At 41.3% G+C, this 26969-nt stretch overlaps 4 protein-coding genes across 4 annotated transcripts; all 4 read left to right on the plus strand.

The window, feature by feature from the left end:
* Positions 1-5161: 5161 nt before the first annotated feature.
* Positions 5162-8008, plus strand: PCDHB7 (protocadherin beta 7). Its single transcript, XM_077937247.1, has one exon. It carries the CDS (start codon positions 5366-5368, stop codon positions 7751-7753), a length of 2388 nt encoding a protein of 795 aa, XP_077793373.1. The 5' UTR covers positions 5162-5365; the 3' UTR covers positions 7754-8008.
* Positions 8009-10343: 2335 nt separating this feature from the next.
* PCDHB8 (protocadherin beta 8) lies at positions 10344-12988 on the plus strand. Its single transcript, NM_001193904.3, is given in 1 exon segment — positions 10344-12988. A coding segment is annotated over 1 exon segment (2406 nt). The 5' UTR covers positions 10344-10582.
* A 5270-nt stretch (positions 12989-18258) lies between these two features.
* Positions 18259-22209, plus strand: PCDHB16 (protocadherin beta 16). The gene has a single exon (XM_001091535.5). The coding sequence runs from the start codon at positions 18484-18486 to the stop codon at positions 20812-20814; it is 2331 nt and encodes a 776-aa protein (XP_001091535.4). The 5' UTR covers positions 18259-18483; the 3' UTR covers positions 20815-22209.
* Positions 22210-22353: 144 nt separating this feature from the next.
* On the plus strand, positions 22354-26384 carry PCDHB10 (protocadherin beta 10). The gene has a single exon (XM_015141046.3). It carries the CDS (start codon positions 23260-23262, stop codon positions 25690-25692), a length of 2433 nt encoding a protein of 810 aa, XP_014996532.3. The 5' UTR covers positions 22354-23259; the 3' UTR covers positions 25693-26384.
* Positions 26385-26969: the final 585 nt, after the last annotated feature.

The raw sequence follows: 26969 nt of genomic DNA on the forward strand, positions 1-26969 counted from the left end.
GCTCTGAACTGGATAACTTTTTTGACCCTATCTGTTCCTAGTGGGCAGTTGGGGCAATAGGTCAGGTCTAAGTGGGTATGATATAGATGGCTACTTTAACCCAAATATACATTCTCCCCTTATTTATTACTAATATACTTCTGATTTTAGCTGCTTATGTAGGTATGTGAGCTATAGATTATATTCTTCAACCTCTCTTGAAGCCAGGTGTCATCTTGTAACTCAATCATAGACTGTGAGATAAAAGCAAGCACGAGTGCCATGGAGTACCTTATGGAAATAATCTTTTAAAAAAGTGAAAGCACACCCTTTCCTTCCTCTTTTTGTTGGCATGAATGGGGATGTAATGACTGGTTATTAGGCAACTATATTGGACAATGAAGTAAAGGCCATGTCCTGAAGATAGCAAATCAATGATGGAACCAGACTGGGTCCCATATATCATGGAGTGCATTTCAGCCACTAGCCTTCTTTTATATTTTGTTTAAGTCATTGTTATTATGACTTTGTCTGTAACTTCAGGCTAATTTGATATAGAACGTAGATCTATAAGTTATATAGAATATAATTCTAGCTGATATAAGAAGTTTCTTTAATAAAGTGATATTTAAGGTAAGAGTAAAAAGGTGAATAGAGAAAAATGTAAAACTTACATGCATATTTTAGAAATCAAGGTTTATTGAGAAAAAAGGAACAAAGTAAATGACTCAGAATAAAAACAAGAATTTTTTAAAATAAGGAAAATTAAAGGAATGAATTAAAAATATGAAAGCACAAATTGATTATACAGAAGAAAACCACATAATATTTGACCAATTAAACAAAAAGTTATTTCTTTAAAAAAGCCAAGGATATTTTAGGTTCTATGTATAACTGATGTATGAGACATGTACCTTTCATTTGGCTCCCTCTAAAAATGCACTAAGAAAAAGTGAACAGATATTTTCAGAAACAAACTTAATAAGGATGAAGAGAATAATGTAGTAGACAACAGGGAAAACTCTTAGAAGTTGGAAAACAGATGAATGATTTAGTAGACCTGACAAATCAACTACCAGTTGTAGTGTAAATGGGAAGAGCTGAGAATCAATCCTGTTTAGACTATGGGTCTAGAATCAATTCTGTTTAGATGGTGGGACATACAGAGGCATCTGAAATGTCAATCCTAGATCCTCTGGAAATGATAGTAGCATGCCAAATAAAAAAGATTGTGTTAAAGCTCCCTGTAAAGCAGTTAAATCTCTAGCAGTTAGATCACATTTCCCCACTCCAGTCACTGAGTAACCTACCTATCCCCTTGACCCTAACAGAAGTCTGGAGTTTTATTTTCTGATGAGTACAAAAAGCAGGGTTATTATATGAGAGGTGCTGCCAACAAAATGGAGGGCATGGGTAATATGGATAGCAAAAGTAAGTAACCATCTAAATATTGAATTCTGGTTGATTGTTAAAATGCTATGATAGTCATTAGAACCAATTACAAATATTTTGGTTCTCCCCTTCTTGGACATATGGTAGAATTTCAATTCTATTTCTTTTTAAATATGTATAGCCATGTAATTTTCTTTGGTTAATAAAATGTGAGAAGTGACATATATCCATTCTGGGCTGAAGTTTTTGGAGGCACGGTTTAACACATCTTCTTTTCCCACTATAGTGATCACGGAAGTATATGTGAAGATGGAATCTTCACAAGTTTAGATCCTTGACTGACTGCAGTGAGGAGGGCCCCAGGCTGAACTATATAGGGTATATAATATAAGAAAGACATCAACTTTCATTGTGTTAAGCTGTTGAGATTTGGGGAAGTTGTTTGGTATTGAAGCATAACTTAGCCTATCTTGATGCAAAACTGTACTCCTCTTCACCCACTTAATCCTTCACCTTTTCCAATCTATATCTTTTCCTTTTTGATGGGGGATTTTAAAGGGTGCGGTAATCTGGCCAGTCCAACTAGAAAGACCTAATCACACTGACATTGAGGTTTCCCTATCCATCAGTGCTCCCAGTTCACTTTAGAATGAAAACTCAAAGTGGACAAGAATTACGAACCTACTCAGAGCCATCACTCAGCTCTGTAGTCTCCCAAATTAAATTAAGAACAAACACATGAAGAAAGTTTCTGAAAAGTCATACAGAAATTAAAGAAAAGCAAAGAGTAAAAAGGTAACTTGGAGAAAATGGAAAGTCTGCAGCAAGAAGAAAACTTGGGGGAAAAGCTATTATTAATATCATCAGATGAAAAAAGAAGTTACTGCATCTAAGAAATAAGTCCAAAAGAGAGCTCTTTAAATAAAAGAGATAAGTCTAGGAAAATACTAACCTAATAAAGAAATAAAAATAAAAATAAAAATAAGGGCTTGAAGACAAAGTTAAGAAAACGTTCAAGAAAATACTGCAAAAATATTTTAAAATGGCAAGTAGGAGAGAAAAAAATAAAGAAATTAGAGAACCATACCAGAGGTCTAACATCTGAATTACAGAAATTCTAAAAAAGGAATGGGAGTTAGATTATTAATGAAATAATTTAAGGAGATTTCTAAGATCAGGAGGAAATTAGTTTCCTAGATGAAATGTCTCATCAATTATACTGTACAATGGATGGAAAATAACCCCAAGCCAAAACATGTAATTGTTTAATTTTAAAATTCTTGGGACAATGACACATAGAAGATAAGAAATAAGATTAGCTTTAGACTTCTTAGCAAACAGATTGGCTTGGAAATCTCATTGACAAAACAAAAATTCTGAAGAAAAATTATTTTCAAGCTAAAACTCTATACTTAGTCAAACTACTAATCAAGTTTGAGGGTAGAATAAAGACATTTTAGTACATTTAAGATCACAAAAACATTTAACTCTGAAACACCCTTCTCTGAAAACTACTGGAAGATATCTATCAAAATGAGAGCCCAATTCAAGACAGAAGAAACAGAAATGAGAAGATCCAAAACAGGACAGAAGTGAAATGAATCTCTGGGTGATGTTGAAGGAGGATCCCAGGATGACAACTGAGTCTCAGGCATAATGAACAACTAGTCCAGTAAGGAGCTATTTGACTCGAGAGACAGGGATTTTGAAGGATATCATTAGCAATCCTCTTAACATTGTATCATCTTTTCAATCATATGAACCTACTGGAGGATGTGGTCTAGTTAATTCCACAGAGTAAACTGAAAAAGGGCAAGTTATAAAATCCCGGAACTAGCAAACACATCCAGTATAAAAGGCAAAGAATTCCAAGAATGAGAGCAAAGAAAAAATCCAGAATGATAGCTGTGCAGTAGGCATAGAAAGCAACTGCCCTATTCAAAGAAAAATGGAAGTCTCAGGAGGAATGGAAATGACTATGGGGAAAATTGTGCTGAGAGGCAATTGTATCTGTGGGATGAATAAGTGATAGGGATTAAAAAAATCAATAAATGAAAAGGCAAGACAATTATTAACTTCAAGAAAAAATTGAAAAAGAAAATATAATTAATGCACAATAATGCTCCCAATATATGGTAAGTAAAAGAAAATCTGAAATACCTAAAATGTAATCTAACATAATAAGGAGTCAATTGATAATTTCTAAAATTAATTTATCAAAATATATCAGAAAACAGATTAGTGACCAAAGAGATAACTAAAAGTTTTAAAATGGCTACCTCTTAGGAGGGGAACTAAGAAAAGTGATGTGGAAAAGGGCAGAAAAGCATTGTATTTTATTATAAGCCTCTTAGTGCTATTTAATTTTGGACAAGGTCACATATTATTTTGAAAAAAATGCATTTCAAAATATCAGTAGAGCTCTTGCAAGTCTCAGCAAGAACAAAAAGGAGATAAAATGCTAAACATCACTAACAAAAATAGGGATACAATTAAAGGTAAATAACACAATGAAAACATGCCAAGAAATTTGCAAACTAGATAAAATGATTTTCAAAATAAAATGCAAGTTACTTAAAAATACAAAACCTGAACAGATTAATAACCAAAGGTAAAATGTACATGGTAGTCATAGATCTACTGCAAGTGAAGTCACCAAACCTAACCAGTTTAAAAGGCAAGTTGGAATTAAGCATGTAGAAACATAGAATAATATAATTATTAAAACTATTGTATAAAATAGATAAAAAGCTCCTTAACACATTCTGTGATGCCAGTATAACAGTTTAATACCAAAGCCATAAAAGGCAAACACACCCAAGGAAAACAACATTAACTAGAAAAATCCTAAAACCATGTTGACACATCATATCTATTTGTGCACTAAAACAATAATACATTATGGTTAAATGCCATTTATATCAATAACTCAATAATTCAGAAACTAAAGAATAACTGCATTATTTCAACAGCTATCAAAAATCACTTCAAAATATGAAAGAATAAAAAGAAAACTTTCTTGATTCAAAAAAGGAGTATTTACCCCAAATTGAGATCAACCATCATAGTTGAAGATGAAATGCTAGAAGCACTTCCACAAATGCAAGATTGACCTACTTGCTACTACTAATTTTAAGAGTATTCATTGGATATTGGAGATTCTAGTCACTGGAATTATAGATGAACAATAATTTCTATATAATACTTAAAGCAGGTGAAGGACGAAGGTCGGGTTGGGGGAAGGCAGAAAGTGTTCCAAGAAATATCACAGGTAAAGAGTAAGACCTGGAAAGTGGAATAATTGTTTAATTCACAAGAAATTGGAAAAAGGTCAATTATTCTGCCATATTCACTTTATTATTGTTAAATACTTTACAAATAAATAAAATGTCCCCAACGAATATTTGTTGACTTCAAGGAAGAGGCTTCATTTTCTCATGTATATTTTTATTATCCATTTTTAAAATAGGAGGTTTTCTTAGAATTTCGGTAGGGAGCCAGAGTTTAGTTGCATGCCCCTAGATTTAAGAAGACAATAAATTAATTCTTCTACGAATCCAGATTATCACAGGGGAAAACGACATCAGCTTTTACTTACTAGCATTACTGTGACCATTTGAGGATAAAGATGGAATGAAACAGCAAAGAACCCGGGGACAAATCACTCTTGTTGCAGAATTCCTTCAATCCGCCATCTTTTTCCTCTAGTCTTCATAACGGGAATAACACCCACAAAACGCAAGGTGGCGCTGCTGGCTAAAAAGAGAGAGAAAAATATCTTCCCAAAGAAAGGATGTTACAGATTCCAGAGTAAAAACGAAATCTGAAAAGTGTAGGAAAGGAAAAGGTGGTAATAGGAATTGGGGGAAAGTAAGGATCCTTCCCCACAAACATTGGTATTATTCAGCTCATTTCAAAGGATTCGGCTGCTGCCATTTGTGAGAGCTGCTGGAGGCTGAGTGGAAGTCATTTTGAAAGACTAATCCAAGGAAGAATGGAGGCCAGAGTAGTGCGTGCTGTGCAGAGAAGGCAAGTCCTATTTCTTTGTGTTTTTCTGGGAATGTCTTTGGCTGGCGCCGAACCGCTTCGGTATTTTGTGGCGGAGGAAACCGAGAGAGGCACCTTTCTTACCAACTTGGCGAAAGACCTAGGGTTAGGGGTAGGGGAACTGAGAGCCCGGGGAACTAGAATTGTTTCAGACCAGAACTTGCCATTTTTACTGCTCAATCCGCTTACTGCTGATTTAATTCTAAATGAGAAATTGGACCGAGAGGAACTGTGTGGCCCCAGAGAGCCCTGTGTGCTGCCTTTCCAGTTGTTATTGGAAAAACCTTTTCAGATTTTCCGTGCTGAACTAAGGGTCAGAGACATCAATGATCACTCTCCAGTATTTCTAGACAGAGAGATTTCCTTGAAAATATTAGAAAGTACAACTCCAGGGGCGGCATTTCTCCTAGAAAGTGCACAGGATTCAGATGTTGGAACCAACAGCCTGAGTAACTACACCATCAGCCCCAATGCGTATTTCCATATTAATGTCCATGATAGTGGGGAGGGGAATATCTATCCCGAATTGGTGCTGAATCAAGTGCTGGATCGGGAAGAGATACCAGAGTTCAGTTTAACCCTCACCGCTTTAGATGGCGGCTCTCCTCCCAGATCAGGGACGGCCCTCGTACGCATCCTGGTTCTAGACATAAATGACAACGCCCCTGATTTTCTGCAGTCGCTTTACCAAGTGCAGGTGCCCGAAAATAGCCCCGTTGGTTCCATAGTTGTCTCCGTGTCAGCCAGAGATTTAGATACCGGAAGTAATGGGGAAATAGCCTATGCATTTTCTTATGCCACTGAAATAATTCTCAAAACGTTTCAAATTAATCCAACATCTGGCAGTCTTCATCTGAAAGCGGAACTGGACTATGAGGCAATTCAAACTTACACATTAACTATTCAGGCCAAAGACGGCGGCGGGCTTTCTGGAAAATGCACTGTGGTGGTTGAGGTAACAGATATAAACGATAATCGACCTGAGCTGCTCCTGTCTTCACTTACTAGCCCAATTGCAGAAAACTCATCCGAGACAGTCGTGGCTGTTTTTAGGATTAGAGACAGAGATTCTGGGAACAATGGAAAGACAGCGTGCTCCATCCAGGACGATCTCCCCTTCATCCTGAAGCCATCTGTAGAGAACTTCTATACTCTGGTAACAGAGAAACCTTTGGATCGAGAGAGGAACACTGAGTACAACATCACCATCACCGTCACCGACTTGGGGACACCCAGGCTGAAAACTGAGCACAACATAACCGTGCTGGTCTCCGACGTCAATGACAACGCCCCCGCCTTCACCCAAACCTCCTACACCCTGTTCGTCCGCGAGAACAACAGCCCCGCCCTGCACATCGGCAGCGTCAGCGCCACAGACAGGGACTCAGGCTCCAACGCCCAGGTCACCTACTCGCTATTGCCGCCCCAGGACCCGCACCTGCCCCTCTCCTCCCTGGTCTCCATCAACGCGGACAACGGCCACCTGTTTGCCCTCAGGTCGCTGGACTACGAGGCCCTGCAGGCGTTCGAGTTCCGCGTGGGTGCTGCAGACCGCGGGTCCCCGGCGCTGAGCAGCGAGGCCCTGGTGCGCGTGCTGGTGCTGGACGCCAACGACAACTCGCCCTTCGTGCTGTACCCTCTGCAGAACGGCTCCGCGCCCTGTACCGAGCTGGTGCCCCGGGCGGCCGAGCCGGGCTACCTGGTGACCAAGGTGGTGGCGGTGGACGGCGACTCGGGCCAGAACGCCTGGCTGTCGTACCAGCTGCTCAAGGCCACGGAGCCCGGGCTGTTCGGTGTGTGGGCGCACAATGGCGAGGTGCGCACCGCCAGGCTGCTGAGCGAGCGCGACGCGGCCAAGCACAGGCTGGTGGTGCTGGTCAAGGACAATGGCGAGCCTCCGCGCTCGGCCACCGCCACGCTGCACGTGCTCCTGGTGGACGGCTTCTCCCAGCCCTACCTGCCGCTCCCGGAGGCGGTCCCGGTCCAGGACCAGGACGACTCGCTCACCGTCTACCTGGTGGTGGCGTTGGCCTCGGTGTCTTCGCTCTTCCTCTTGTCGGTGCTCCTGTTCGTGGCGGTGCGGCTGTGCAGGAGGAGCAGGGCGGCCTCGGTGGGTCGCTGCTCGGTGCCCGAGGGCCCCTTTCCAGGACATCTGGTGGACGTGAGCCACACTGGGACCCTTTCCCAGAGCTACCAGTATGAGGTGTGTCTGACTGGAGGCTCCAGGACAAATGAGTTCAAGTTTCTGAAGCCAATTATCCCCAACCTGCTACCCCAGAGCACAGGTAGGGAAGTTGAAGAAAATCGCCCATTTCAGAATAATTTGGGTTTCTGATAAAGAATGAAAATAAATCCGCGTCTGTGAATACATTTTTGATTAGGAATTTATTGTGAGGTGCCTGTAAAGGAATGTCTTTAGATCATTTCAAATATGTACTCTTGAAGACAAGAAATAAATATCTATACATAGAATAGGATCCTGATTTAGTACCAAGAACCCTTCATAAAGCATCAAATGTATATGTGTAACGTTTTATGTCAAACAATTATGCTTAATATACAGTCCATTAAATGTAAGTCTTGTTTAAGATATTTTAAATTGCTTTCCATTTTTTTCAATCTCTACTGAGACTTTCTGAGTTGATTAGAATGCTGTATGAGTGTACATACCCTAGTCTCAGCATAGACTGTAGATCTTTTTAAGCATTTTTAAAAAACGTTTTTAATGCATCATACACTATTTTAACACTTTTAATCTGAGAAGCATATGAGGCATGTTATTTTAGGAATGAACAAATAGATGGTCTTAGAGAGTCAATAAGTTCACTAAAGTGCACTAATAAGTGACAAAACTGATCATCCATCCCAGATCTGTCTGACTCTGGGTCAGTGACCCTGCTCTAATTCCATACTGTTTTCTGTCATTAGATATCACCTGGCAAGTTTCTGCCTAATTAAGGAGAAGAAGTCTTTTATCATATTTATACTACTGTTCAATCTTTTCTATATTTAGAAATAATAATGTACATATTTATAGTTTTCTTATAAACCAAAAGTCCTGCTTTTCTGGGTCAATTTTCAACTATTATTACTAATGCTCTAATCTGTCCAAACTCAAGTGAAAAACAAAATTGAAAGGGCAACCTGTGCCTTCTCCTTGTCCTCAGAATATATGACTTTCATTTCACAGAAAAAGATTAATGGTCCTGAGTAGGAATATTACATAATATTGATTGCATCATTAGTTAATTATTTTCTTTACATTGTAGATTTTCTGGCATCACCCATACTTAACATTTGTAATACATTTTCCTGATTTGAAAGTTTGTTTTTAAAAGTTTTCTATTAATTATTGTGTACTATTGAATCAGGAAAATCTAAGAAAAATAATAGTTTTAAATGCATAATATCAAAGAGAAACATAGATGTTCATTAAATTTTTAGAAATTCTGGGAAGTTAAGGAAAATCACTTTTTAAATAAAAATTTACAACTGATTTTTATTTTTAAAATATCTAGATAATTTTTGCATGGTTGTGTTCTGAAAATATTATAATTTAGTGCTGGTAACTCTAATAAAGGTAGTATTACCGTATATCACTGGTGGGATAGAATCTAAAGGCAAAAAAAACAAAAAACAAAAAAAACCCACATCACAGCAGTAAAATCTTAAAATGCTTTCATGGTCTTAGGACAAAATTATCTAATTTCTCCAACAAATAAATGGCATGAAAAACAGGAGGAGAGAAGTCTACACTAGGAAAGAGATTAGGAGATCTATCAATCAAATGTAATGTGTAGATCTTGTCTGGATCTTGTTTCAAACATCAGCAATGACTTTGAAACACTTGGATGAGTTTTAATATAGATGGATATTAAGTAATACTAACTTAATTTTAGGTATAATAATGACATTGTACTTAAGGGTATTTTTAGAGTCACTTAAAGTCATTATGCATTTAAAGAAATGTATAATGAAGTATTCGTGGGTGAAAATTCAGTTTGTCTGGAATGTAAAAATGTTGGAGGGATAGAGTCAAGAATTATGGCAAAACATTGATAATAGTTGAAGCTAGTACTGAGCACTTGGAGGTTCATTTTACTCTTCTCCTTTTATGAGATATGAAAAATATCAAAATAAAAGCTTTTTAAAATTGATGCTATTAGAAGAGAAGTGGAGGTAACAAAAAAGGACATGCTTCCCCAGAAACAAAATCACCACTGCTGTTACAGATTTTGTCTCTATTTAGACAAACTCTCCAGCCTTTCTTTGTTTGTTTACCTTCACTGTTTGACATAACTTCTCTACTTGAGATAGTCGTTTTCCTGTACTATTCTATCATGTGAATTTTGAGGTGTTTTTCTAGTTATAGCAATGGATTTATGCAGAGTCACCTACCTGGTGGTATAAAATTGCCATATACTGGGTATATAGTTTATTTTTAAGGTTAATCTCTCTTTGAATCAGTTTCCTCATGTGTAAGGTGGGGAATTCACAACAGCCCTATGTGGTAGATGCTATTATTATCCTCATTTCACAGATGAGGAAATTAAAGCAGAGAGATTAAATAATTTGTTCGAGGTTGACAGCTACTAATTATTCATATGGTTCATGGAAATAAAACTATAAAGGTCTAAATGTTGTCCATGTTAACTACAATTATATTTTAAATTTTTTGCATATATTCTTTTTGCCAAGCTAGACTGTTACCTAAATATTTCCTTTTTGCCCAAAACTCAGTTAGTATTGTTAAAAGACTAATGTAATTTCTCCTTCGGACAGTTGTCTGCTCAGTAACGTCCGGCGATATTAAAGGTGGTGTTGTACCTTACATAGTCCCAGGGTACATACAGGCAAAGTTGGGAATATTACATCTATTATCATCTCACAAAATGTAAGATCCTGTGAGGACGCGTGGTGGCGCTGCAGGATAAGAAGGTACAAACCAGAACCTCAGCTGCAACTCCATTAACCAGCAAAAAGCAGCAGAACCTGGAAGCCCACGGGAAGCTTGGATGCCAAAGAGAGGACGGCTGGGTCCTCTGGAGAGGACTATTCACTGGAATATTTCTGAGGTATCTGTGGAATAACCACAGCCTCTGATACTGGGGACTTTACAGTCCCACAGAACAGTCCTCCCAGGAAGCTGAACCCACCAAGAACAATGGAGGCCAGCGGGAAGCTCATTTGCAGACAAAGGCAAGTCCTTTTTCACTTTCTCCTTTTGGGCTTCTCTCTGGCGGGCGCGGCGGAACCTAGACGCTATTCTGTGGTGGAGGAAACAGAGGGCAGCTCCTTTGTCACCAATTTAGCAAAGGACTTGGGTCTGGAGCAGAGGGAATTCTCCAGGCGGGGGGTTAGGGTTGTTTCCAGAGGGAACAAACTACATTTGCAGCTCAATCAGAAGACCGGGGATTTGTTGCTCAATGAGAAATTGGACCGTGAGGATCTGTGTGGTCACACAGAGCCCTGTGTGCTACATTTCCAAGTGTTGCTAGAGAGTCCCTTCGAGTTTTTTCAAGCTGAACTACAGGTAATAGACATAAACGACCACTCTCCAGTATTTCTGGACAAAGAAATGTTGGTGAAAGTGTCAGAGAGCAGTCCTCCTGGGACTACGTTTCCTCTGAAGAATGCTGAAGACTTAGATGTAGGCCAAAACAATATTGAGAACTATATCATCAGCCCCAACTCCTATTTTCGGGTCCTCACCCGCAAACGCAGTGATGGCAGGAAATATCCAGAGCTGGTGCTGGACAAAGCGCTGGACCGAGAGGCAGAAGCGGAACTCAGGTTGACACTCACAGCACTGGATCGTGGCTCTCCGCCCAGATCTGGCACTGCTCAGGTCTACATTGAAGTCGTGGACGTTAACGATAATGCCCCTGAATTTGAGCAGCCTTTCTATAGGGTGCAGATCTCTGAGGACAGTCCAATAGGCTTCCTGGTTGTCAAGGTCTCTGCCACGGATGTAGACACAGGAGTCAACGGAGAGATTTCCTATTCACTTTTCCAAGCTTCAGATGAGATAAGCAAAACTTTTAAGGTCGATTCCTTGACAGGAGAAATTGAACTAAAAAAACAACTCGATTTCGAAAAACTGCAGTCCTATGAAGTCAATATCGAGGCGAGAGATGCTGGAGGCTTTTCTGGAAAATGCACCATTCTGATTCAAGTGATGGATGTGAATGACCATGCCCCAGAAGTTACCATGTCTGCATTTACCAGCCCAATACCTGAGAACGCGCCTGAAACTGTGGTTGCACTTTTCAGTGTTTCAGATCTTGATTCAGGAGAAAATGGGAAAATAAATTGCTTCATTCAGGAGGATCTACCCTTCCTCCTGAAATCTTCTGTGGGGAACTTTTATACTCTACTAACAGAGAAACCCCTAGACAGAGAAAGCAGAGCCGAGTACAACGTCACTATCACCGTCACTGACTTAGGGACACCCAGGCTGACAACACACCTCAATATGACCGTGCTGGTCTCAGACGTCAATGACAACGTCCCCGCCTTCACCCAAATCTCCTACACCCTGTTCGTCCGTGAGAACAACAGCCCCGCCCTGCACATCGGCAGCGTCAGCGCCACAGACAGAGACTCAAGCACCAACGCCCAGGTCACCTACTCGCTGCTGCCGCCCCAGGACCAGCACCTGCCCCTCTCCTCCCTGGTCTCCATCAACGCGGACAACGGCCACCTGTTCGCCCTCAGGTCGCTGGACTACGAGGCCCTGCAGGAGTTCGAGTTCCGCGTGCGCGCCGCAGACCGGGGCTCCCCCGCGCTGAGCAGCGAGGCGCTGGTGCGCGTGCTGGTGCTGGACGCCAACGACAACTCGCCCTTCGTGCTGTACCCGCTGCAGAATGGCTCCGCGCCCTGTACCGAGTTGGTGCCCCGGGCGGCCGAGCCGGGCTACCTGGTGACCAAGGTGGTGGCGGTGGACGGCGACTCGGGCCAGAACGCCTGGCTGTCGTACCAGCTGCTCAAGGCCACGGAGCCCGGGCTGTTCGGTGTGTGGGCGCACAATGGCGAGGTGCGCACCGCCAGGCTGCTGAGCGAGCGCGACGCGGCCAAGCACAGGCTGGTGGTGCTGGTCAGGGACCATGGTGAGCCTCCGCGCTCGGCCACAGCCACGCTGCACGTGCTCCTGGTGGATGGCTTCTCCCAGCCCTTCTTGCCTCTCCCAGAGGCGACCCCATCCCAGGCCCAGACGGAATCGCTCACTGTTTACCTGGTGGTGGCGTTGGCCTCAGTGTCATCGCTCTTCCTCCTGTCGGTGCTCCTGTTCGTGGCGGTGCGACTGTGCAAGAGGAGCAGAGCTGCCTCTGTGGGTCGCTGCTTGGTGCCTCAGGGCCCCTTTCCTGGATATCTGGTGGATGTGAGCGGCACCAGGACCCCATCCCAGAGCTACCAGTATGAGGTGTGTCTGGCAGGAGATTCCGGGACCAGCGAGTTCAAATTTCTGAAGCCAATATTACCCAATATTCAGGGCCAATGCCCTGAGCCAGAAATGGAAGACAACTCCAAGTTTAGAAATGATCTTGGTTTCAGCATTCAACTGAAATAATCAGTTTTCATATTGTATGTTTTAATGTTTATGATAAATTTAGAGTATGGTGTTTCTGTTAACCTCCTATAAATTATAAATTATACTAAACTTTCCTGTGGGACTTCTCATGTTGTCGCTGTTTTAAATATGGTATCTCATCTTTTCTTCATTAGTATACCAATTTGAATAGTTTTAAAGCTTGCCAGTCAAAACACTGATGAGGTCAATAGCTGTACAAATACTAGTTCTGGAATATCTGGAATATCTGAAAATACTAGTTCTGGAATAAAAGGAGTGCATAAGCGGGAAAAACAATGAGAAATTGCTTCTACATAGTCAATTGAAGTTCCCTGTTGATTTGCTTCTTAGTTCTTAATTCATTAGGTGTATACAGAGCAGTAATGCAGGAAGGTTACAGTGAAGTCTGAGCAGGAAGGAAAGAGAGCTAGTACAGTGAGAATGCCTGGCTCCTGCTTTATTCTGCCTCATAGTACTTATCTTCTTTGATGCTGTTTGATGAACATTTCTCTTAAAAGGTTATATAATTTTGCTTCCTTTCATTAATATATCGGTATATGTTTTAATATAATTATTTTGAATTGCTTTCCACTTTTGTGGTGTTCAAATAGGAAGAAACCTTCCCCATATCTACCACAGTAATGAAATTAGTTTTTCCCCTTAGAGAAATATTGACCCTCTGTGATGGAATTTGCAGTGGCCACCCATATCCATTTATCTTTTCCTCTTTAGTAACAGGTCTCAGATTTCGTTTAGGGCATTAGTTTGCTTAGTCAAAACAATACATTTTCCCAGCCTTCTTGGTTGGAAAACTGAACGTATGACTGGGTTGTAGTCCCTGAGACGTGTGTACGAGTGTTATACTGACTTCCAAGAAGACTGTTTAAAGGGAGATGATTCATCTAGGAAGGGGGCCCCCTTTTTCCTTCTCTAAGTGCTCCTTGTTGCCTGGAATCTGTATGTCATGGCTAGTACAACAGCCATGTTGGACCCTAATGATTGAAACATTAAGGATTATGACAGATAGTATAAAAGAAACTTAAAAGATACAAGAGTCCCTGGTGACCATGGAGTCGTCATGTAATCTCTGCATTACCTACTTCTGAACTTTGTTTTTTTACTTAGGAACTGCAATTTTTACTTAAAATATTATATATACAGTAAAATGCACAGATCTTAAACACACAGTTTAATCTGATTTTTTAAGCTTTTACTTGTTGATTTCTCATTTAGTTAAAATTTAAAGTGGTATACAGGGTGTCTTGCATTTATTATCTTTTAAAGTTTCTCCCAAACCATAATACGATTGGTATATTTCTCCTTTTTTATGTATGAAAACACTGAGGCTTAGAAAGGTAAGTAACTTGCTCATAATTCTCAAGCAACATAAGGAAAAGTATTAAATACAGTCTAAGTCTACCTAAATCTAATGCCCCAGTTTTTAACCAATACATTATATTGGCATTAACTGGTAGCATTGTTTTTCTAAGAAAGTGAAATGTATCTATTATTTCTACTTCTATTCCATGACCTAAACTCCCATGTAAAAATGTAACTTTTAGTTTATAGTTTGTATTTGTCTCTTCACCGATGTCCATACTGATGTAGACCACTAAACCCAAAGCCCTTATAGAAGCATTGACCTAAATAAGTTGGATCAGACATCATAAGTGATATTCATTTTGAATGAATCAGTCTGATTATATTCCCATACCTTGTCATCTTGTCAATATGTCACATTCATTGCTGCAGAAATTAGTCTGAATAGTCTGAAAGGCTGAATAGGAAATAGAGTTACTCTATGGTTGCATTGAACTTATTGTGCTCTTTCTTCATTCTTTTTCTGCTAACCCAAATATTTATTTGTAATATATATAATATATATTATATATGTATAAACACATATTTCTTTGGAAACATTTAAAAGTAGTTGTTATTTTAGTTTTAATTATAAATGAAATAACTAATTTCTGAAAAATATAAGCAATGTTGTGAAGGAATGCCTATCACTTCATAACTAAGAGATTTGGGGAATTTCAGATAAAAAAATCTGAGGGACTCCAGTTGTTTGCTGTTAAAATTAACCTTATGCCTTTGACAACTCTTCCTAAAAATTACGCTGAAAATATATGTGTATAGTTCATAAATGACTTTATTCTGAAAAAAAGACTCATTATAGCTGAATCAGACATTCTCCAGCATTGCTGTAATAATGCTATTCTTATAGAAATTATAAATTTTTGTTGACTCAGCTGCTGGGTGCATGAGAATCATCCATACTTATGTTATGTATTCATTTCCTCTTGCTCCTGTAAAAAATTGCCACAAACTTTATTGCTTAAAACAATAAAAATGTATTGTCTTACAATTCTGTAAATCAGAAGTCTAATATGGGTTTTATTAAGCTAAAATCAAGGCATTAGCAGGGGTGCATTCCATTCCTGTGACTCTAGGGGAGAATGCATTTCTTTGTCTTCTCTCTTCTAGATACTGCCCACATTACTTGGCTCACGGCCCCCTTTGTCAATAATCAAATTATTGCATCTTCTCTGACCATTCGTCAATAGTCATAGTTCCCTCTGACCATAGCCAGGAAGTGTTCTGTCACATTCAGATAACACAGGACAACCTCCCCTTCGAAAATTTCTTTTTTCTTCTTGTTTTAGAGATGGGATCTCACTCTGTCACCCAGGCTGGGGTGCAGTGGTTCAATCACAGCTCACTGCAGCCTCAACATGTTAATCATATCTGCAAAGTATCTTTTGCCACGTAAGGTAACCTATTTGCAGATTTGGGAAAATTAGGGAATAGACATCTTTGATTGGCCATTATACTGTCTACTACCACACATTGGCTGTTTGGCCACAGCACCACCTGTGGCCAAAGGCACGTAAAGGTCTTCATACCAGCAGTTTGGGCCTTATTGATTAGATGATTTAACCCAAGGCAAGGAAATTAACAAACTTCCAAAAGTTATTAACAAAAAACATTAAATTGAGAAAGATATCGTGAATCTTTACTGCAATTTAAATTATGAAAACAGAAAACCCAAACAAAAGAATCCAAATCTAATAAGGGACTTTTATCTAGAATATATAAAGAACTCTTGCAATTAAATTATAAAAAGACAAATAACCCAATTAAAATGGGCTAAAATCTAACTAGAGATTTCTTCAAGATAGATATAAAAGTGGCCAATAGACACATGAAAATGTGCTCAACATCATTAGTCATATGGGAAAGACAAATCAAATGTACAAGATACCACTTCTCACCCAATAGAACGACTATAATCAAAAAGTCAGATAACAAGTATTGGGAGAAAGAAAAATCAAAATCCTAATACACTGTGGGTGGGAATATAAGATGGTGTAACCACTTCATAAAACAGTTTTGGCAGTTCCTCGAATAAACATAGGATTATCACATGACCCAGAAATTCCACTCTTAAGAAATGAAAACTAGGCTGGGTGCTGTGGCTCATGCCTGTAATCCCAGCACTTTGGGAGGCTGAGGTGTGCAGATCACCTGAGGTCAGGAGTTTGAGACCAGCCTGGCCAACATGGTGAAAACCCGTCTCTACTAAAAATACAAAAATATTAGCTGAGCATAGTGGCAGGCACCTGTAATCCCAGCTACTTGGGAGGCTGAGGCACAAGAATCGCTTGAACCTGAGAGACAGAGGTTGCAGTGAGCTGAGATCATGCCACTGCACTGCAGCCTGGGTGACAGAGCTAGACTCCATCTCAAAAAAAGAAAAAAAAAAAAAAAAGAAAACATCATCCACGTAGACATTTATACATGAATGTCCATAGCAGCATTATTCATAATAACCAAAAAGGTGAAAACAACCCAAATGCCTATGAGCAGATGAACTGATAATCAAAATGTCATATTCTACACAATGGAATATTATTTGGCCAAAAATAGAAATTAAACATTGATAAATTCTACAACTTGGATGAACCTCAAAAGCATTATGCTAAGAGAAAGAAGCCAGCCAAAAAAAGTCCAAATGTTATATTATTCCATAATATGAAGATCCAGAATAGGAAACTCCATGGAGACAAATAATAGATTAATGGTTTCTCAAGGCTGGGCACAGGAGGGATGAGGGAATTGGTGGGGGGTAAGGAGTAATAGCTGAAGGATACAGAGTTATTCTGAGGTGATTAAAATGTTCTAAATTGTGATGATGGATGCACAACTCTGAATATATCATAAGCCAAGAATCATATATTTTATTGATTGCTTTATTTTTGAGACAGAGTCTTGCTTTGTCACCTAGGCAGGAGTGCGTTGGTGTGATATCGGCTCACTGCAACCTCCACTTCCTGGATTCTCCTGCCTCAGCCTCCCAAGATAATTTTTGTATTTTTAGTAGAGATGGGGCTTCACTATGTAGGCCAGGCTGGCCTTGAACTCCTGACTTTGTGATCTGCCTGCCTCAGGCTCCCAAAGCACTGGGATTACAGGTATAAGACACTGCACCTGTCCTGAATCATATATTTCAAATGGGTAGATTGTATTTTTTAAAATTTTCGTGGGTACTTAGTAGATGCATATATTTAAGGGTGGATTGTATTGTATGTATTTAATTGTATCTCAGTATATCTGATTTTTAAGTAGAATAAAAGAGAAATTATTCTTGTCATGATAAAAACAATTCAAAATTGTGGCAGGCCCAACCTTGACATCTGCTTATTTGGGAAGTCATTTTCCAATAATTTGAAAGTTGTAAAAAACTCACAGTTCTCAGACCTAGGTGATAAAGAGGAAGTAAATTACTCTCTAATAAAGCCTTGGTTAACTATCCTCTTTAGAACTACTACTGATTGCAATGTTGTAGTTTCTATGTATAGTGCCTGTAATACGTAGAATGACAAATATGTGGTTGTGAAATTGTTCCCATGTCACTTCAGAAACATTTTGCTTATGATATTTTGGGCTGGATGATTCAAAAGTAGAGAAACATTATGCTCCTAAGTGTATATTTCTTCTCAACTTAAATGTTAATTTCAATTTAAACATTTTATTTAATCATTAACAACCCAACAGCATTAAACAGTCAATAACATGTGACTGTTTGCTCCTTGTACTCCTCCCTGTACAACAACATCACAGCGCTCCATCTGTACACACAAAAGACACATGAAAATAGGACTCAGCGTTTCGTATTGCATAGCTTATTCAGTACGTTTAAAATAATTTTGCCGCCAATTTCAAACCAGAAAATATGACTCAGTGAGAACGCGTGGTGGCGCTGCAGGTTAAGATGATGGAAAATAGAATTGCCCATGCCGCTCCAGGATCCAGCAAACCGTTTCCCAAAGCCTGGAAACAAAAGAATAGCGGAGCCAGAGCAAACCCGAATGTGAAACCTCTTTAAGACACCACTGGGCTGCTTGGTTCTGACATTCTGGACTGCAAAACCGTGCTACTAGGATCCTGGGGATACGTGAAGCCTCTGTGAACCAACTTTTCAAGAAAAAGCAATGGAGATTGGATGGATGCACAGTCGGAGACAAAGGCAAGTCCTTGTTTTCTTTGTTTTGCTGAGCTTGTCTGGGGCTGGCGCCGAGTTGGGGTCCTATTCCGTAGTGGAAGAAACGGAGAGAGGCTCTTTTGTGGCAAATCTAGAAAAAGACCTGGGGTTGGGGTTGACAGAGATGTCCACCCGCAGGGCCAGGATCATTTCCCAGGGGAACAAACAGCATTTGCAGCTCAAGGTTCAAACTGGGGATCTGCTCATAAATGAGAAGCTAGATCGAGAGGAGCTATGCGGTCCCACTGAGCCTTGCATACTACATTTCCAAGTGTTAATGGAAAAACCTTTAGAAATATTTCAGGCTGAACTGAGGGTGATAGATATAAATGACCATTCTCCCATATTCACTGAAAAGGAAATTATTCTAAAAATACCGGAAAATAGTCCTCTAGGAACTGAGTTTCCTCTGTATCATGCTTTGGACTCGGACGTAGGAAGCAATAATGTTCAAAACTATAAAATCAGCCCAAATTCCCATTTTGGGATTCTAACCAAAGAACGCACTGATGGCAGGAAATACCCTGAGCTAGTATTGGATAAAGAGCTGGATCGGGAGGAGGAGCCTCAACTAAGGTTAACCCTGACAGCGCTGGATGGCGGCTCTCCACCGCGATCTGGAACTGCTCAGGTTCACATTGAAGTGGTGGACATCAATGATAATGCCCCTGAGTTTGAGCAGCCCATCTACAAAGTGCGGATTCCAGAGAACAGCTCCCTTGGCTCCCTGGTTTCCACCGTCTCCGCCAGGGATTTAGACAGCGGAGCCAACGGAAAAATATCATACTCACTCTTTCAGCCTTCAGAGGATATTAGTAAAACGTTGGAGGTAAATGCTATGACAGGGGAAATTCGACTGAGAAAACAAGTAGATTTCGAAGCGGTTACGTCTTATGAAGTGCACATCAAAGCCACAGATGGAGGAGGTCTTTCAGGAAAGTGCACTCTTCTCCTGCAGGTGGTGGACGTGAATGACAATCCCCCACAGGTGACCATGTCTGCACTCACCAGCCCCATCCCAGAGAACTCGCCTGAGATTGTAGTTGCTGTTTTCAGCGTTTCAGATCCTGACTCCGGAAACAATGGGAAGACGATTTCCTCCATCCAGGAAGACCTTCCCTTTCTTCTAAAACCTTCAGTCAAGAACTTTTACACCTTGGTAACAGAGCGAGCACTCGACAGAGAAGCAAGAGCTGAATATAATATCACCCTTACCGTCACAGATATGGGGACTCCAAGGCTGAAAACGGAGCACAACATAACAGTGCAGATATCAGATGTTAATGATAACGCCCCCGCTTTCACCCAAACCTTCTACACCCTCTTCGTCCGCGAAAACAACAGCCCCGCCCTGCACATCGGCAGTGTCAGCGCCACAGACAGAGACTCAGGCACCAACGCCCAGGTCACCTACTCGCTGCTGCCGCCGGAGGACCCGCACCTGCCCCTCTCCTCCCTGGTCTCCATCAACGCGGACAACGGCCACCTGTTCGCCCTCAGGTCGCTGGACTACGAGGCCCTGCAGGCCTTCGAGTTCCACGTGGGCGCCGCAGACCGCGGGTCCCCGGAGCTGAGCAGCGAGGCGCTGGTGCGCGTGCTGGTGCTGGACGCCAACGACAACTCGCCCTTCGTGCTGTACCCGCTGCAAAACGGCTCCGCGCCCTGCACCGAGCTGGTGCCCCGGGCGGCCGAGCCGGGCTACCTGGTGACCAAGGTGGTGGCGGTGGACGGCGACTCGGGTCAGAACGCCTGGCTGTCGTACCAGCTACTCAAGGCCACGGAGCCCGGGCTGTTCGGTGTGTGGGCGCACAATGGCGAGGTGCGCACCTCCAGGCTGCTGAGCGAGCGCGACGCGACCAAGCACAGGCTAGTGGTGCTGGTCAAGGACAATGGCGAGCCTCCGCGCTCGGCCACCGCCACTCTGCATGTGCTCCTGGTGGACGGCTTCTCCCAGCCCTATCTACCACTCCCGGAGGCGGCCCCCGCCCAGGCCCAGGACGACTGGCTCACGGTCTACCTGGTGGTGGCGTTGGCCTCGGTGTCTTCGCTCTTCCTCTTGTCGGTGCTCCTGTTCGTGGCAGTGAGACTGTGCAGAAGGAGCAGGGCGGCCTCAGTGGGTCGCTGCACGGTGCCCGAGAGCCCCTTTCCAGGGCATCTGGTGGACGTGAGCGGCACCGGGACCCTATCCCAGAGCTACCAGTACGAAGTGTGTCTGACAGGAGGCTCAGAAGCAAATGAGTTCAAGTTCCTGAATCCGATTATCCCCAACTTCCCTCCTTAGGGCACTGGGAAAGAAATAGATTACTATTCCACCCTTCACAATAGCTTTGGATTTAATTCTTGATAGGAACCCATTTGATAAATTATTTAACTTCTTAAGATTGTCTTGTTGATTAAATTGTTCATGCTCACCACCACCAATAAGGTGTTATTTTTCTCTGATTGTTAGTTCAAATTATATTGTTAATTTCAGTTTCTCTTTTCCTTGTATTTACCCCAAAGAGGTGTTGCATATGGAATCCCAATTAACAAAATAGACTTTATCTTCAAAATTGATATAATTTAAAATTTTTCTGTCTTTTTATTTTATTTACTTCCTATTCATTTTTTGCTCTATTTTTCATGTTAGTTCTCAGTTTCCTAGAACCTCAAGTATTAAAATAACCTGTTGCATGTATTAGGCATATTTCCTATGTTACATTTCTTTTGTCTATTTTCCTTTCAAAATTGGTATTCTTGTTGGGTTCAAGCTAAATTTTCATTATAATACTTTTTAAAGTTCCTTCCTTCCCTCCTTCCTTCCCTCCTTCCTTCCTTCCTTCCTTCCTTCCTTCCTTCCTTCCTTCCTTCCTTCCTTCCTTCCTTCCTTCCTTCTTTCCTGAGACACGGTCTTACTCTGTCACCCAGGCTGGAGTTCAGTGGCACAATCTTGACTCACTGCAACCTCTGCCTCCTGGGCTCAAGGGATCCTCCCACCTTAGCCTCCCAAGTAGCTTGGACTACAGGTGCGTGCCACCATGCCTGGCTAATCTTTTGCAGAGATGGGATTTGGCCAGGTTGTCCAGGCTGATCTTGAACTCCTGGGCTCAAGCCATCCTCCTTCCTCAGCCTCCCAAAATTCTGGGATTACAGGCATGAGCCAATGTGCCCATCCAAAGTTTTATGTTTTTTTTTGAGATGGAGTCTCGTAAAGTTACCTTTTGAAAAAATGTTCAATTTTCCCTGTATTGATATCAACCTAAATAATATATAATATTCCTATTGTGATATGAGAAATCTTTAACCAGCCTTATCTAAAAATAAAAAGAGAAGCCATTGTAAGACATTGAGTATGTGCAAATGTGTTTGTGTTTGTAGCCAAAAGGCAAAGGTATTATGTAAAAATATTTAATAATTTATTGTTTCTATTTCTGAATTAAAAAATCGAAGGTCCCTGTTATATTTTTAAAGGCTAACAACTCAGTCTCATTAAGTTGGAAAAAAAGCAACTTATCAAGGAGACATTTATATGGTTTGGCTTGTATATTCATCATAGTATATATTGGTGGTATCTAGCCCTTTCTCTGTAAAACATCCCTGTGTTTAATCTGTATTTCTTACTTATTATGTGAAAATTTGAGTTTCTTTCTAGATATTAGCCCTTTGAATAAAATTCTGTGTGAGTCAGATTTAATAATTTGTTCTCACTTTCAATAGTGTTAGGATAAGTGTTAGTTTGATCTGTTCTTTACCTCCCCTTATTTGGTTCAGAGAAATTAGGGCCTACTAGATTTTCATTAAAAGGGACCTGAAAATAAAAGCCAGTCCCTTCTTTAACTCTGCAAGTTATTTTAAAGCTAATATAAGAAAAAAAATTGCAAAGTATGAACAAATTGAAGAAAATAATTTTCAAATAGCAGAGTTTGAAAGGCACTGAATATTGTTTCACGTCTTACTAGAGTTTATTTTATGCACGCCTTAATATAGCAAGCATTTAGTGAGTGGCTAATTTGCCAACCAAAGATGACTAAGACAGTTGTTCTCAAGTAGTTCACACATTGATGAGGGGGCAAATTGGCCTGAAACAGAAAGCAATAATATTTATAGAGTAAGCATAGTTGTATACATAAGTTTTAGAGAAGCACAGTGGAGAGACAGCCTAAATGCTTGGTTCTGGACTACAGAGCAGTGATTCTAGTTAGGCAATGTAATGAGATCTTGAAGAAATTTGTTGAAGAAGATGTGAAACAAGATTTTTGTTGATGCTAATTTTTGGTGTTCCTATGCTCAAAGTTTTGGGGAAAGTGAAATCGGTTGTTTTGGTGGTTCCAGAAGGCACCCACAATTTTCCCTTTGTTTGCATAAGAGTTGTGTCAGAGGCTAAAGGCCTAGTACACAGCTAAATGTAACACAGAATTGAACAGGGTTACTACTAGAAACATTTTTTCAACTGTTCAATTTTTAACTTTTCTCATGAAGCAATGAAGAATTTTTATGTAGACAAACACAAAAATTGGGCATAGCCATTTGACTGTATTGGGAGCCACAAGGTGGCGCTGCAGGCTAAAGAGATGGAGGAACAAAATTGACCAGACTGCTACGGAAGTCCTTGACAAAAAGGAAATATCGAGACAGATGGGCTGAGAAGAAAAGCTGTCGAGCCCCCGATTGGGAAAGGAAAAATTAAAAACCCTAGATCTCTGCTGCACATAAGTCTGGGTTTGCGATTGCTATTTGTGCTGGGGCAATGCGATTGAGACTGACATTGAGGAAAGAAGCAGCTATGGAGGCCAGGGGATTCAGCTTCCCAAGACAAAGGCAAGTCCTGTTTCTTTTTCTTTTTTGGGGAGTGTCCTTGGCAGGTTCTGGGTTTAGACGTTATTCGGTGACTGAGGAAACAGACAGAGGATCCTTTGTGGTCAATCTGGCAAAAGATCTGGGACTAGCAGAGGGGGAGCTGGCTGCAAGGGGAACCAGGGTGGTTTCCGATGATAACAAACAATACCTGCTCCTGGATTCACACACTGGGAATTTGCTCACAAATGAGAAACTGGACCGAGAGAAGCTGTGTGGCCCTAAAGAGCCCTGTATGCTGTATTTCCAAATTTTAATGGATGATCCCTTTCAGATTTACCGGGTTGAGCTGAGAGTCAGGGATATAAATGATCACTCGCCAGTGTTTCAGGACAAAGAAACAGTCTTAAAAATATCAGAAAATACTGCTGAAGGGACAGCGTTTCGACTAGAAAGAGCACAGGATCCAGATGGAGGACCTAACGGTATCCAAAACTACACGATCAGCCCCAACTCTTTTTTCCATGTTAAAATTGGTGGCAGTGATGAAGGCATGATATATCCAGAGCTAGTGTTGGACAAAGCACTGGATCGGGAGGAGCAGGGAGAGCTCAGCTTAACCCTCACAGCGCTGGATGGTGGGTCTCCACCCAGGTCTGGTACCTCCACTATAGGCATTGTGGTCTTGGACGTCAATGACAATGCCCCACAGTTTGCCCAGGCTCTGTATGAGACCCAGGCTCCAGAAAGCAGCCCCATTGGGTTCCTTATTGTTAAGGTATCGGCAGAAGATATAGACTCTGGAGTTAACGCGGAAGTATCCTATTCATTTTTTGATGCCTCAGAAAATATTCGAACAACCTTTCAAATCAATCCTTTTTCTGGGGAAATCTTTCTCAGAGAATTGCTTGATTATGAGTTAGTAAATTCTTATAAAATAAATATACAGGCAATGGACGGTGGAGGCCTTTCTGCAATATGTAGGGTTTTGGTGGAAGTATTGGACACCAATGACAATGCCCCTGAACTCATTATATCATCACTTTCCAACTCTGTTGCTGAGAATTCTCCTGAGACGGTACTGGCTGTTTTTAAGATTAATGACAGAGACTCTGGAGAAAATGGAAAGATGGTTTGCTACATTCAAGAGAATCTGCCATTCCTACTAAAACCTTCTGTGGAGAATTTTTACATCCTAATGACAGAAGGCGCGCTGGACAGAGAGAGCAGAGCTGAGTACAACATCACTATCACCATCACTGACTTGGGGACACCCAGGCTGAAAACCGAGCACAACATAACTGTGCTGGTCTCCGACGTCAATGACAACGCCCCCGCCTTCATCCAAACCTCCTACACCCTGTTCGTCCGCGAGAACAACAGCCCCGCCCTGCACATCGGCAGCGTCAGCGCCACAGACAGAGACTCAGGCACCAACGCCCAGGTCACCTACTCGCTATTGCCGCCCCAGGACCCGCACCTGCCCCTCCCCTCCCTAGTCTCCATCAACGCGGACAACGGCCACCTGTTCGCCCTCAGGTCGCTGGACTACGAGGCCCTGCAGGCCTTCGAGTTCCGCGTAGGCGCCACAGACCGCGGCTCCCCGGCGCTGAGCAGCGAGGCACTGGTGCGCGTGCTGGTGCTGGACGCCAACGACAACTCGCCCTTCGTGCTGTACCCTCTGCAGAACGGCTCCGCGCCCTGCACAGAGCTGGTGCCCCGGGCGGCCGAGCCGGGCTACCTGGTGACCAAGGTGGTGGCGGTGGACGGCGACTCGGGCCAGAACGCCTGGCTGTCGTACCAGCTGCTCAAGGCCACGGAGCTCGGGCTGTTCGGTGTGTGGGCGCACAATGGCGAGGTTCACACCGCCAGGCTGCTGAGCGAGCGCGACGCAGTCAAGCATAGGCTGGTGGTGCTGGTCAAGGACAATGGCGAGCCTCCGCGCTCAGCCACCGCCACGCTGCACGTGCTGCTGGTGGACGGCTTCTCCCAGCCCTACCTGCCTCTCCCAGAGGCGGCGCCGGCCCAGGCCCAGGCCGACTCGCTCACCGTCTACCTGGTAGTGGCGTTGGCCTCGGTGTCTTCGCTGTTCCTCTTGTCGGTGCTCCTGTTCGTGGCGGTGCGGCTGTGCAGGAGGAGCAGGGCGGCCTCTGTGGGTCGCTGCTCGGTGCCCGAGGGCACCTTTCCAGGGCATCTGGTGGACGTGAGCGGCGCTGGGACCCTCTCCCAGAGCTACCAGTATGAGGTGTGTCTGACGGGAGGCCCCGGAACCAGTGAATTCAAGTTCTTGAAACCAATTATTTCGGATATTCAGACACAGAGCCCTGGGAGGAAAGGTGAACAAAATTCCACCTTCCGAAATAGCTTTGGATTTAATATTCAGTAAAGTCTGTTTTTAGTTTCATGTACTTTTGGTGTGTTGCATAGCCATGTTTCCATTAGTTTACTTTTAAATCTCAAATTTAAGTTATTATGCAACTTCAAGCATTATTTTCCAGTAGTATATCCCTGTGATTTTACAATGTTTCATCTTTTTTTTTTTTGCATTAATAACAACTAGGTTTAAGGTAATTAGTATATTTTCTAAATGATAGTGTTAAGATTTTAATTATTTCCAACTGCCCAAGGAATTAATTACTATTATATCTCATCACAAAAATCTGAAGTTTTGATTCATTTCAGAGCTTGCATCCCATGATTCTAATCGCTTCTGTCTATAGTGTACTTGCTCTATTTAAGGCATATCTACATTTCCAAACTCACTCTAACATTCTATATATTCGTGTTTGAAAACCGTGTCATTTATTTCTAAATCATGTATTTAAAAAGAAATATTTCTCTACTACTATGCTCATGACAAAATGAAACAAAGCATATTGTGAGCAATATTGAACATCAATAATACCCTTAGTTTATATACTTATTATTTTATGTTTAAGCATGCTACTTTCACTTGGCCAATATTTTCTTATGTTAACTTTTGCTGATGTATAAAACAGACTATGCCTTGTAATTGAAATAAAATTACAATCTGCATGAAAATAAATACAAATAAAACATTTTAAAATTTGTGTTTGAGATTGCTGGAGATATTCATTTTTATGTTGCAAATTTATTTTAAATACCAAATTTTTTTTTAAATACCAAATTTTTAATAATAAAGAGGAACTAAGGGTTAGAACGGAAAAACAAGTTTCATTAGTTTTTTATATTACTATATGTTAAATATATACTATATATAACTAACATTTTATAGTGTTCTAAATTAGCTGTTCTGCTAGTCCCTTACCACAGTGTGGTTTCTTCTTGACTTGATCTCAATATTTATAAATAATATGTTTATACTACTATATCTTGATATTGTTTTGTATTTGAACCATTTCTTTCTATAACAGAAAAGCATTTAGCTTTCTTATTTCCAAACTAGCAAACATATACAAACATTGCAAATTGTTTTTCTCCTATTCTCCCAATATAGATGCCACAGTTTCTTAGTTAAATTAGTAGTTAGTATCTATATTGCTGTGTGCTTCAGAATATGCATTTGTGTACTGTACTATAATTAAATTTCCTTACTTGAAAAGTATGGTTCCTAGAGTTCATAATTGTTATCTCATACTTGCATTATTTTCTATGTACTTCTATTGTTTTTTTTCCATATCT

This window comes from Macaca mulatta, chromosome 6, assembly GCF_049350105.2.
Source record: "Macaca mulatta isolate MMU2019108-1 chromosome 6, T2T-MMU8v2.0, whole genome shotgun sequence".
Lineage (NCBI taxonomy): Eukaryota > Metazoa > Chordata > Mammalia > Primates > Cercopithecidae > Macaca > Macaca mulatta.